The 13239-nt window shown below is 42.1% G+C and overlaps 2 protein-coding genes across 8 annotated transcripts; one reads left to right on the top strand and one right to left on the bottom strand.

Moving 5' to 3' along the window:
* LOC8076601 (BTB/POZ and MATH domain-containing protein 1) lies at window positions 95-7480 on the bottom strand. Of its 7 annotated transcripts, XR_002455062.1 has the most exons (5): window positions 5974-7480; window positions 2095-2417; window positions 600-1999; window positions 432-497; window positions 95-353 (listed from the first exon to the last, which is right to left on the bottom strand). XR_002455062.1 is itself a non-coding variant. In XM_021465040.1 (4 exons), the coding sequence occupies exon 4, from the start codon at window positions 1996-1998 to the stop codon at window positions 1000-1002; it is 999 nt and encodes a 332-aa protein (XP_021320715.1). In that variant the 5' UTR covers window position 1999; window positions 2095-2417; window positions 5974-6079; window positions 6774-7480; the 3' UTR covers window positions 383-999. The 7 variants fall into 7 exon arrangements, 4 of the variants coding, with proteins under 4 accessions (XP_021320715.1, XP_021320716.1, XP_021320714.1 ...); XR_002455060.1 differs by having other exon boundaries at window positions 432-1999; XR_002455061.1 differs by lacking the exon at window positions 95-353 and having other exon boundaries at window positions 383-497.
* Window positions 12314-12790, top strand: LOC110436841. Its single transcript, XM_021464406.1, has 2 exons — window positions 12314-12421; window positions 12537-12790. The coding sequence occupies exons 1-2, from the start codon at window positions 12319-12321 to the stop codon at window positions 12695-12697; spliced, it is 264 nt and encodes an 87-aa protein (XP_021320081.1). The 5' UTR covers window positions 12314-12318; the 3' UTR covers window positions 12698-12790.

Here is a 13239-nt window from a genome sequence, read left to right on the forward strand (position 1 = left end):
TAGCTGCCCTTACGTTCGCAGCCTCGAACGTCTTAAAGGAATCGACAAGATCAGTTAAAAATTCTACTAGTTTTGGAAAGCACAGAAATTATAATGAACAACACAATGTTAATTCCATGCTTGAAATCCACACACAAGGAGCAAGCAGCAACAAGAACATCAAAGCAACAAAGTTCCATAGCAATCGATTTGAACAGCTAATAAAACTTAACAAATCAAAGACGCCTGTCAGAGCCCAAATCTGATTCTAGAAATTGACGTAGATCTGCAACAAGCTGGAAGGGAAGACAAAGTTTTGGTGGGATCAAGATTCAAGAGGTAAGCCAAAGCCACCAGCAACCTTTCAAACAGCACTTCACAACGAGGAAAGACACTTCAGTCAGCTTGTTCCATACGTCATATATTTAAAAAAAGACGGAGGAAGTACTCACATTAACTAGGATCACATATAGTTAGACAGATATCAGCTTAGTGAGAGGAAATATACATCTTGAGAGCTGTAAAACAGAAACCAGGTTCAGGACAGGACAAGCCCAAGAGCAAAAAGAAACCCCAAAGGAACAACATATAGGCTAATTGAGCACTGCCTTATCACCCACCTCGCTTCGCTTAGCGGCATCACTTGGTACTTTGGCAACAACTTAATTGAGCACTGAATGTATCAGTTGGCTTGAAGTTCATTGAAACTGCACGTCTGCCTACGGCACTTGATCGAAACATCATAAGACATGATATATCAGTAGGCAGCAACTTCATCGAAACTGCATATGTCACTTGGTAGCAACTCGACTTGATACATCTCCATATATCAGATTGCAGCAACTTCAAGCAGTAATACAAGAAGTATAGCTGAAAGAACAGGCTCTCTGTTCATCAAGCACTCCATACTCTAATATGCTCCAAATTAAGGGAGACGAGATAGTGCTCACTGGGATTCCAAAACACTAGTAAATATATAGTCGAACTTCTGAACTATATATATGTGGAGATTTAAGCATTCTACAACCCCACCGTCCTTGCCAGATCAACAGCAAGTGTTGGGAATTTCTGCAACAGCATGAGAAAACCATCTGTGGCCACTGCCTTCATGAAATTTCTCTTCACAGCAAAGAAGTCCATGCACTCTCTCTTCAACTTTGGACAGCCGTACGTCTCAGCGCAAACTAAAACAGAAGCAACTGTTTGGACTGAGACATTCTCACATAGCTTGAGTTCACAAATAACCTTGAGACGGTCCAGTGCAAATCGGTCAGCCGCAACAAGCAAATGCATCATCATCTCAGTGAGAGGGTCTCCAAGCTCGTCATCCGAAGGCAAGGCATCGGTGTACATGAACTGGAGCATAACTTTGAATGCAGCAGGCTCGATATCGTGCAGCGTGATGGATGGCATTGCGGCGTCTGCCATTGCGCCAAAGAGCTCCGCTTTCAAGACCGGTGATCGGGCTGCGAGCACAGCACGGTGAGCATGGAACACCTCACCGCCGACGACGAAAGACACATCTGTCCCCAAAGCGGAATCCAGTAGGTGGCCCAGATGGCTTGCTAAGTCAGGCTGCGGCGGCACAGGCAAGGTGCTGTCAATGACTATGACCCCGCACAAGATTGTGACCCTGCCATTAATCACATAGAGCAACTCGAGATCACTTCGCTTCACGAAGCGTTTCCACCCCAGCTCGATGCCGCCCCTGGGTGGGTAAACCTCCACGGACCTGAGCGCATCTGAAGAAGACAGCGTGCCATCTCTGCACACCACGGAAGCATCGAAGATGGCTCTGACGTTCTTGGATTTGGTCAGCAGCTGCAGGTAGATTGATAGGTGCTCGTTGTCGCCATCTACCTTGTCCCCACGCGGGTAGCAGTTAATCCTCCACAGGAAACCCCCGGCGGAGAAGCTCTCGGAGCTGACCACGTCCCCAATGCCGAGGTGATGGATTTGCGCGTAGTTAAGCTTGAACTCGAGAAAACCAGAGCCCAACATACTACTGCTTGTCTGCATCCTAAAAGAATTTCCCGTGTAAATAGCACCGATTCACAAGCAAGAAAACCCTTAATCGTAGGAAAAACTGAAGAAAAGGACGCGAAAAATACTCACTCTCATTCCAACATATGGTGGTGAACTTGCGGTCGGGGTAGCCGGCTAGGGTTGGTGAGCTTGGTGGTTGTTTGCTCCAGCCGGCGGCCGCCGTGAGCTTAAGGCTCCTCAGGAAAGGAGCGGCGTACGCCTTGCCTCCGTCAAGCCTCCTGCCGCCGATCGTCGCCTCCGACAAAGCCTCCGCCTCCGCAGCTCGCTTCACGGAATGGCCTGGCCGCCGCGGCGCCCGCGGCGTAGTGACGTAAGCTGCCTGCTCCAGCGGGGAGACTCGTGGGCTTGTGGCCCAAACATAGGCCCATCAAAGAGGATAAGCCCACCGTTGCCTTCAAAGAGGATAAGGGCAACGATGACTTGGTTCTAAATTCTAATCATATTATTTTATTTAATCGTATTTTTTTTAATAGAAGAGAGAAAATCTATCTCTAAATCAATAGACAATCTCATACATATACTCGAAGATCATGTGAGGTTGTTCATTTGTTCGAAAAAACTTTCACTATCAACAAAAAAGAGGAATGCAATTGACTGTCTTCGGAGACAGTACAGCCCTTAATCCAATGATAAACCTTAAAATAGATAAAAATTTTCAAAATTCTCCATCACATCGAATATTTGAACGCATGCATGAAGCATTAAATATAGATAAAAACAAAACCTAATTACATAGTTTGTCTATAATTTACAAGACAAATCATTTGAGCCTAATTAATCTATGATTGGATAAAAATTGTCAAATACAAACGAAAATGCTACAGTGGTGAAAACAAAAAAAATCTTGTGGACTGAACAAGGCCTGAATTTGTCATGTTGGTGAGTGCCCAAAACCATCTCTTTCCTTAGCGATAATTAGATTGATGATATGAGGTTATTATCCTTATGGTGAGTGCCCAAAACCGACCATCTCTTTCCTTTGTAGATAATGGCTAAAAATTAACCTTGTATTGATGAAATGAAATGAAATTAACCATAGTTTAGAACAGGTACAAATGAATCGTTCAAACCGAGCACGCCGCGTGGCTGCCTTCTCCCTGCCGGAGCACCACGCCGTTGGCCAACCGCAGGCCTGCGCCAACAAGCACCCGAGCGCGCTCTGCACTGCACCGAGCTCGTTCGTTTGTTTTATCGGTTATAATTTTTTTAATCAGCCAATAGGCTTAGGCCTTGTTTAGTTTCGAAAAAATTTCGGATTTCGCTAATGTAGCACTTTCGTTTTTATTTGACAAATATTATCCAATCATAAACTAGCTAGGATCAAAAGATTCGTCTCGCGATTTAATGTGTAATTAGTTTTTGTTTTCGTCTATATTTAATGCTTCATGCATGTGCCGCACGATTTGATGTGACGGGAAATTTTGAAAACTTTTTGGATTTTGAAGTGAAAACAAGGCCTCATTAGGTATGCTCGCCGGTCGCCACGCGGCCGACGATGGCCGGAGCACAGCTGCCTCGCCCAACCGCGCCACGCTCGCGTTCCGGCGCTGCTCGGTCTTCGAGAACCAGCCTGCCGAGCCGGCGGCATCCCCATCCCCAACCCCCTTCCCGCTCCAGCTCCTTTTCTCCCTCCACTTTGCTTTGCTCAGTTCTGCCAGCCGTGTTCCCGCCACCGTGCACTGTCGTCGACCTTGCCGAGATTTGTGAAACACACTGGAAAAATATAATGTAGAAAAATTCAAAAAATTGTCGAAACCGGTTTTAATTAGTAGACTTGGGTTGTTTAGAACTGTAGACGGAAAAAATAAAGAACCGTATGTTTTGTTGTACCCATGTGTGCTAAATAGAAAAAAACGTTGTTCTATACAGTAAATTACTTATATCACTACTTAGCTGTCTTTCGTACGCAGCAGAGCTAATATGAGGCTTCTTCTAGGTATATAAAGACAAGGTTAATCATTTATTGTTTTTTACCTATTTAAAGTGTATTTGCTCTTAAAAAGAAGTTAAATTTTACGACGCTTGCAAATTATGAGAGCCCTTTGTTTCATAAAAATAGGAGGAACTAGATAGAAGCAACTTAAGTTGTGAACCGGAATCAAAAAATAAGTGGGTCTCAAACTAGCTTCTAATTAATTTTGGAGGATATAACAATATTTTAATATCTTAGAAACTGCTTCTCTAGATCACAAAAAAGAGTTGCTTCTCATCTCAATGCATCTTATCATAATGTTCTTCCACAGCTCTGCCGCTCGCTTCCTCTCGATGCACCAGCGGCTCAGCGTCCCCATGCTCCGTGGACACATTGACTTCGGTAGCTAACGCTCATCCCCGCAACTCCCTCGCTAGCTTTATCTCCTTTTGTCTCCACAGCTTTCTCCCTCTCCAGCAACTCAGATGACTCCCTCCGACTACCATGCGCTCGATGTTAGCCCGCAATAGCGCTGATCCGCATGCTGCCATCTCGCTCACGGGTCACGATGGCACAGCCCCGTAGCACACAACCTCTCTTCGTCACCATCGCCACATACGGCGAAGCATCCATCTTGGAGCTGGATCCACGACACCACCTACGCCACCAGCGTCCACTTGTCGTCGCCCACAGCGAGGCGTTCATGGCGTCCAATGCTACGGCGGCGCAGATCTTGACGAACTACCTGGCACACGATGCAACATGCGTCAAGGCGATCTCCATGTTCGTCCGCGACGGTGGCGGACGCAAGGGACATGATGAGTGCAAGCGACGATAGCATCGGGTTCGCGACGCTCGTGATGTTTGGCGGCCTGGCGCAGGGCAGCGGTGACTACTTTGACACGTGAGCAAGCCAACACCCATGCCATCGGTGATACACTCAGTCATGACGGGTGTTCGTCCAGCAAGATCACTGTGGCACAACCCTGCAACAGCGATGTAGCGGTGTTGCCGTGCAACAACGATGTAGCGGTGTTGTCGTGCAACAACAACTTAGGTGCCAGTGACACAAGGAGAGACGAGATCCCGAATCACAGGCACCAACTACTCTCATTCGCATTTGTAGAATTAGGTTACAAGTCAGTGGTGCAGAAGCAGAAAAGTTCTAAACTGCACTTAAAAACAATCAATTATTTTTCGTAATTAATAGGTGCAGTAAATATTTTTCACAGGAGAAACTGATGGTTCTTCCAAGCACCATATCAAAGCTCAATGTATATTTTTAATCAAATTTTGTACGCACGGCTTTTTTTTACGAAACTGAAGGGGCCTTAGACCCTACAGAGCTTTATTAAAGAGAAAAAACCGAGTACATCAGCATACAATCAGAAAATCAACCACAAACTAAAAGAGGGAGCTAAGAGACAAAAAAAAGGAAAAAAAGTAGACTAAGACAGCAATCTATTGTAGACTTTGAATCCATTGCTCAAAACGTTCAGTGAGGTTCCCTTTCACTCTAGTCAGTCTCAGTTCTTGAAAAAACAGAACATTTGCACCATGAATCCCAATCTGAGAATTGTTGAAGATAAGCTCATTTCTGATTTTCCAAATAGTCCAAAGCATGACAATTATAGCATTCATGAAGAAAGTAGAGCGAAGTTCTATTCTGATGGCCTTCAAATTTGCAACTGAATCACCATCCTGTACTGTATGTAGGTTCTTACAACACACTAGTTCATATGAGTCTAATATACGAATGTGTTCAGTCTAATGAGTCTATCAATTTTTCAAGTTTGTTGTATTGTTTCCCAAAATTTTGTTTGGTTGAATTTTAAGCCACCCCAGTCTGCATACTAAGGATTATGTCAATCTGATTCAACACGTCATGGTCTTGAACTAACCTCCCCCTGCTACCCGGCGCTGCTAATTAGCAAACATTCGGATTGATAAATTTACCTCTAACTCGATTCTTCAGACGTACTTATAACAAAGATATACATATGTGTGTTTATTTTTTAAAAATATATAATTCGCACCTCTCTTTTTTTTATAGCACCACCGCCCTGCACTACAGTCATTCTCTTTTTCACATGCGCGCACGCGCCGAGCAACTACTGCATGCAGCCAGTCTCCTGATGGCACCTTGAAAATTAAAGAAAAAAAAACTTTAAATGGTATCTTTCTGAACGTTATATCTATTTTTTAATTCTATATGCACCGTTGTATTCTACACAATGAGGTGATTAAAACTAGACCTATATTTCAAAGAATTTTATTCTAGTAATAATTTATGTGTACTAAATTACAGCATATACTAATTTACGACTTATATCAAAACTTATGTATAAAAGTTATGAAACAACTTATGTATAAAAGTTACTAAACACAAATGAACGAATCAACTTATGACTTACGCCAAAACTAAAAAACATAGCAAGAACGAATTAACTTATAACTTATACCACTTAACTTGAAAACATAAAAGTTATGAAACAAGTTTATGTACAAAAGTTATCAAACACAATTTGTATACATAAATTATTCTATACAACTTGTGCATACAGTGGCGGAGCTAGAGGGAGGGTGCACTTGCCTTGTGAGTGCGTAGGATTTTACTCTGTGGATGCGAATATGGTGAAATTTTAACCATAATCACCGTTTTTTGATATATTTGTGTGCATATAAGTTATGTGAAAGAAGAATAAAAAATAAAAATAATACTAAAAAACACATAGAAGTGGACTTGTTCTGAATAAAAATAGATGAAAAACGAAAATAAGAAATAAAATAAAAAGGTAAAGGAAAAAAGTAGAAAATAAAAAATAGATGAACACACCTATACGACTTGTTCTGAATCGGATCCTTGGCAGCCGCCGCTCACGTGTAACAGAAAAAAGATTCTGATTGAATCTTCAAATCTAAAGATCAGAACCAGTAGAAGTGGATGGGCTTCAAACATTCCTGGTTTCACCCCCACACAAAATGGAGGAAGCAAGCAGGGAAATATTACAAAATGGAGGAAGCAAGCAGTGTGCGGCGTGCCTCATAGTTGAACGTCTCCAGTGCATATCACCGTAGATAGAATTCGGCATCATTAGCACATTTGAGGGACAAACAATAGACGAATAAGAATCGGAAGGAAAATAAAAAAGATTGAGACGAATACAAGTCTAATTTTGTGGTACTGAAATTAAAGCCAAGATTTCAATGCACCACAAAGCAATAATTAAAATTCCAGTTCGGCCGGGCCTCAGTTGAACGCCTCAAGAACATCACAAATCTCTCAACGAATTCAACTTGAAATAGTAAATCATCATCGGCACGGAATAAAAAAGAAATCGAGGAAGCTTTTCAGAGAATAAAATAAATAAAGTGGTGGAAAGAAAAACTTCAAGATGGATCTCAAAATCTCACGTAGAACCGACGACATCACACTACGATATCTGCAATCAGGAATCTCGTTGCCCTACACACACACAAAAAAAACAAACAACAAGAAGCAGAAAAGGCAGATTGGGTTCCCAACAAGTGTAGATGGAGGCGCCGCTCGTCTGGTCCTTAAATAGCCAGGCCGCCGCGGGACGGACGGCCGAGATGACATCTGGATTCTGACCGTGCTCGCATCGATCGACCTCCAGCTGCTGCCGTCATCTTTTTCTTTTCGGCTCCGCGTGGGATGGACGCGAGGGTCCACTAGGGCACCACCGCCGTGGACCGCTTCTCCACCGACAAGTAAATTCGACATCTGTCTTCTATTTATTCTTTTCTAGTATTGAAGCAAAATTGAAAAATCTTTTAGCCATTTTTTATTTTCTATATTTTTCGTAAACGGTCGGCTGGACACATCCACCGAAGACCGAACTCGTATTGATTGATATAGGAGGATACTTCCTATATACTCATATGCCCCTGTGATTTGGACTTACTATTTATAACTTTATACTGAGTTAGAATAAAGCCTGTGCTAAGGAAGTCCAATTTTATAACGTTAAATCTCTAAACCATAAATCCATATAAATCGTCGAGGTTACATGTTTGCCCATGTATGTATTACTGTATCTCTTTTCTTCTCTTCTTTTTTCTATCTCTATCTACAGGGGCGGACCCACAGGCTATGCCAGTTGGGCCACGGCATACCATGTGGGGCAGCCCTATACTACTTAACACAAGATTATCTTTACATAGATAAATTTGCAACAAAGTTACTAATATTGCTCACTGGCCTAGTGGTAAGTCTTTTGTTTTGAAACCTTGAAGTTGCAGGTTCAAACCATGCTGTCCTCATTTTTTGTTTTTATTTTCCATTTTGCATTCGTTTGCCGCTATATGTACTTAATCCATTTTGCATTCCTAGATAATATACTTCGCTCTTTAGTTTTTCTGTTTTTTTTCCTCTCGTTGTGTCCCATGAGACCTCATGTGTCTTTATTTATTTATTTTTTTAAAAAATATCCGCTCTAGATACTATAACTATAAATAATACATTTCATTTTTTTTATTTTGCAATTTTTTTCATCCCGTCTTCTTGTGTCCTGTAAGATATGCGCCATGGATGGAATAAAAATTGGTAGCTATGTATGTATGTTGTCGTGTCTGCTTTGTAAAGTCTACACTCCAACATTAATTGTGCGATGGACAAAAAATTTAGTGGCATACCCTGTCGTAAAATCCTAGATCCGCCACTGTCTATCTATTATACTAAAAAGATTCTAACATCACTATCTACCTGATTGATATCAAATCACGATCCTCACCTATGCATCCATGCAAGATACGAACCATTATTCACTTTGGGTTCACATGTCCATATCCTATCTAGTTTTGATATGAAGATCGGATCTATGTGTCCGTGTTCGATATAATGTTCTTAGAGCTCGCGCATCTACATAACAAAATTTAATAAAATATCATAATCCCGATGCAAAGCATGGGTATATATCTAGTAGTAATAATAATCGGCGCTTCTATCCTAGGGTTCATCCGGACACTAGGACCCGTCCACCACTCACGCGCCTGCACGTAATGCGCCTCCCATGAAAAGAAAGAAGAAAAAGAACGACAATGAAAGAAACCACGCCATCGTCCCACGAGAAGAAAAGAAATCCTAGCGGCCCATCCCGCCATCCCGACGCGTCACACTCGTTCCCTTGCCATCCTGTCAGATCGCCGAGGCGGAGGCGTCAGCAAGCTCGCATGCGGGTACGACATCATGACCTAGGGCACAGCTGGAGAGCGGCTCGGACGAGCGGAAGCGGATGCCTGCCGGAGGAGTGAGAGGAGAGCGAGTGCGTGCGAGAAAGCTAGGGAGAGTGAGTGGGTGCGTCCGTTCCCGTCCGCTGGGGGTCACGGGTTGGATGCGAACAAAAGACCACGAGCGCTCGAGTCATTGCTGTGTGGTCCGTTCGAACGGACGGACGCCCATACAGTATCAATACCGAATAATAATAGAAAACACATAAAACCATGTAGTATCGGTGTACTGTGTTTGCATGTTTCCATCTCGGCTCAAAGCCGCAAGTAAAGTTTGCTCAAAGGTGCAAGTAAAGTTGAGAAACGAGCCGGCCCGGCATGGCATGGCAAGGGCCCGTGCTAGCACGAGCCCATGTGGCCCGTCGTGCCACCGAGCTGTGCCTCCATAAGCCACCGTGCCTGCCTGATGGCCCAAGCATGACACGTGGACCGATTTTCGAGCCATGCCGGCTCGAAGAGCATGAGACTCAATAGTCCATCGGACCGGTCCTAGCCCGATATATAAAAAACACCAAATTCAATACATAATTCAACAAAAGCACAAGTAAATCACATTCAAGTCACAGACCTTGATACTTCACAATTCACATAACACAATATACTTTACAGATCATATTTCACAAGCCACAAGTCACAGAATTTGATATTTCAAATTTCATAAATTCTCTTGTACCGGGCTGAGACCGTGCCTTCCGTTAAAAGCGAGCTGTGAGACGTCTGAAAGAATTATCAGAGACGTGTAGAGAAACGTTGTATCCTATCTTGGATTACGAACGCATGCGTGTTAATTGTATTGGTTAAACGGAATAGCCCTGTCCGTGGCTTACACATAGAAGTTACAAATATGGTTGTTACACATGCATCACATGCATCCATCCATAATATTCTAATTACAGTAACCGTGATCATGTAATCTCTCTTGACCATATTTTAATCATATATCTCTCTTTTGACTATATCTAATCCATATCCTATGATTGCGCAATTTCCTTGCTTTACACATACATACACGTTGCATGCGTATACACATCATCTAACAACTGCCTTCCCCAGGATCGGGCAGCGCGAGGTCCGATCCTCCTTGGCGCCGCGCTCCTGTGCTCCGCGTGGTGGCGCTTGGCACGCGACGAGCCCATCCGCATTGATCTGACTGACCTCTCCGGACTACGACGGGGACGACGGCAACTGGCTTTTCAAAGAAGGCGGTCGGTCAGCCGCCTTTTCAACCAAGGCGATCGAGGACGTCGACGACGTCTCTTTCTGGTGCCGAGGCTAGCTACAACAAGATCGCGACGTGGAAGGCTATGGCGCGGGCGGCCAGTGTGAGGCTTTCTGCTCAGGCCCGCGCCGACGATGAGGTCCTCCGGTACCTCGCCGCCGGCAGGTGACGTTCTGATTTTTCTCGCTTCGTTTGAGCCTGACGACGTTGTTAATTCATTAGAACAGCCTCAACGCAAGCACACAGCACAGGATCGTCATATGCCTCGTGAAGAAGTGTTTTTTTTTTTTTGAAACTTGAGTGTTTATTCATATAGGGAGTTAGGGAGACATGGATAGAGACCAAAGCCGCTCAACGCAATGCATGTGCCTCTTTGAGTAACCACACTTTCCCAGTCCTCAATGCTCGCAGACTGCTATTTTTCCTCCCACCCAACGCGGTTCCCGGTTGCAGCTTCGTCAGTGTCTGTCAGGTATACTACCTCTGCAACTGCAAGTTCCTGCAATACTATGCAAAGCCACCATCTTTTCACTTTAGGCAATACTACCTCTACATAGTTCCTGCATGTTTAGTTCCGAAAAGTGAAAAATTTTCAGTACTGTAGCATTTTTGTTTGTTTGTGACAAATATTATTTAATCATGGACTAATTAGGATCAAAAGATTCGTCTCGTGATTTACAGCTAAACTGTGTAATTAATTTTTATTTTCGTTTATATTTAATGTTTCATGCATGTGCCACAAGATTCGATGTGATGGGAAATCTTGAAAACTTTTTGGTTTTCAAGGTGAACTAAACAAGGCCTTAATTTTTTCATCCACCTAGCATCCGAACCTATATGGGGCTGCTCTTAGTACTCTGACGCTTATTTAGAGGTCAATCAATCAAATTAGCAAAATAGTAACATAGTTTAGTAGCCAATTGAATTATGTAAATTATTCAAAAACAATGCCAGATAATATATGCAATGTTTTTTCTCCATTCATTTACTTTTTGAAAAAAAAGACACTTGACTGTATTTGTTTGCGACATATATATTACCATTGATCACAACTCTAATAAGTTCATTATATAAGGCATTACCATGCATGGACCATGGTTATTTTTCTGCAATATGTAATCTACGAAATGTATTATTTTGTAAAAAAGAGAGGAAGGAATCCAGTCTTTGCCGTTGATATATATGATAACTACTACTGGCAATCGATAAATAAATGTTTAAAAAGTTCTGACTTGAAGCAAATGGAAGAAGACTTGTATATTTTGAAATGGCGAAAGTATAAAGGGCAGATACTTAGTACGCAAGTGTATGAATGAATTAAATAATAGTTCATCTTAAAGACAGAGAAAGAAATTTATCTCATCAAGTCATCGGCACAGGGGGAAAATAAAAATTTATCTTGCTTCTTTGGCCTGAGGGCATTTAAGTCATTTTACAACTCTGTTAGCCACCGTTATCGATCAATATGAACGGAATGATATGAAGGATAAAAAAGAGTGTCATGGTATGGAGGTCCGTTCGAACTTTTTAATGGCACAGAGGAAGGGACCATCTTTCATAATGGCATACGGGAAAAAGCCTCTAAAATAAACCGCCAACCAATAGGCAATAAGTGAAGTCATGTTAAAGGGGGCAAATAATAATTGCGAAAGATAAGGTTCAAGATTTGGAAATTCATAAATGTCTGCTACTGATGAGGTGTATAAATTATGTTAAGGAGCTAGTACAAAGAGATAGGTTTTTATTAACTTGGAATCAAGTTACACTGATCTAGAAAACCGAGCAAACAATATAGCAGCAACAAAGGACATAATGGCCAGAATTAATTCTTTGCCATGTTTGCATAGGCCACCTACCTCTATATAAGCATGGCCATTGAGCATTGCATTTCAAATAATCAATCTTGCTTCCCATGGCGCTTCTCAAGAGTAATGATACTAGGGCTCTCTTCTTGGCGGCGATCGTGGTCATGGCCATGGTGTTGACACCCTGCCCTGCACACGGAGCAAATGATGGTATATATGTCCATCATGCACACTCTAACCATATATTTCTTTTCCTAAAAGATTGTATGCATTTGGATATCGGCACAGTCATTATTGACTAGTTTTTTTTTTTAACTCTGTGTAGAGAAGTGCGAGCATATGCCGGGGTGCACTATCAGTAAGTGCCGCGACCGGTGCAAGCAGTGGGGGTATGGCAACCCTGTGATAAACTGCTGGAACACGCCACCAGATACAGTTTTGGACACATGCTGCTGCTTTAGTAATGCTGCTAGAAAATTGGCTTGATTTTTAGTACCGACAACTCTAGCTGGATCTTGACTGATCGATCCAAATAAATATATCATGATATTTTGAATGGAAATAAATCCTTGTTTTGAAGTTCCAAATTGCCCCAAGCTCTAAAGTAACATCCTCGAATAATGGTATGACGTATTATTACCTGATGAAGCATGTTGTTTAAACTAGTGGTGATCATTTTTTATTCTAGACGTGGAACAAATATGGATACATCTATGAAAGTTACTACACATACTAATAATAATGGCATCAAACTTGTGTGATGCTTGGTGTGACATATTGTAACAAGGGTTGGAGTAACTGCAGTGAACTAACAGGTTTCAAAAGAAATTGAATGACATCCTAAAATAATCAAGAAAGAAATGTAAATGTAGTACATAATTAGTTTCTACCAAATTATTAGTCCTTGCTATAGCTTCTGGAAGATTTGATTGGCTTAAGAAAAGAGGTTGAATTGGACTCTAAAAAATTAAAGCACAAATTAAAACATAGACTATTATACTTTTTTGAGACATTATCCTTGAACCTAG

This window comes from Sorghum bicolor, chromosome 7 (assembly GCF_000003195.3).
Source record: "Sorghum bicolor cultivar BTx623 chromosome 7, Sorghum_bicolor_NCBIv3, whole genome shotgun sequence".
NCBI classification, from domain to species: Eukaryota; Viridiplantae; Streptophyta; class Magnoliopsida; order Poales; family Poaceae; genus Sorghum; species Sorghum bicolor.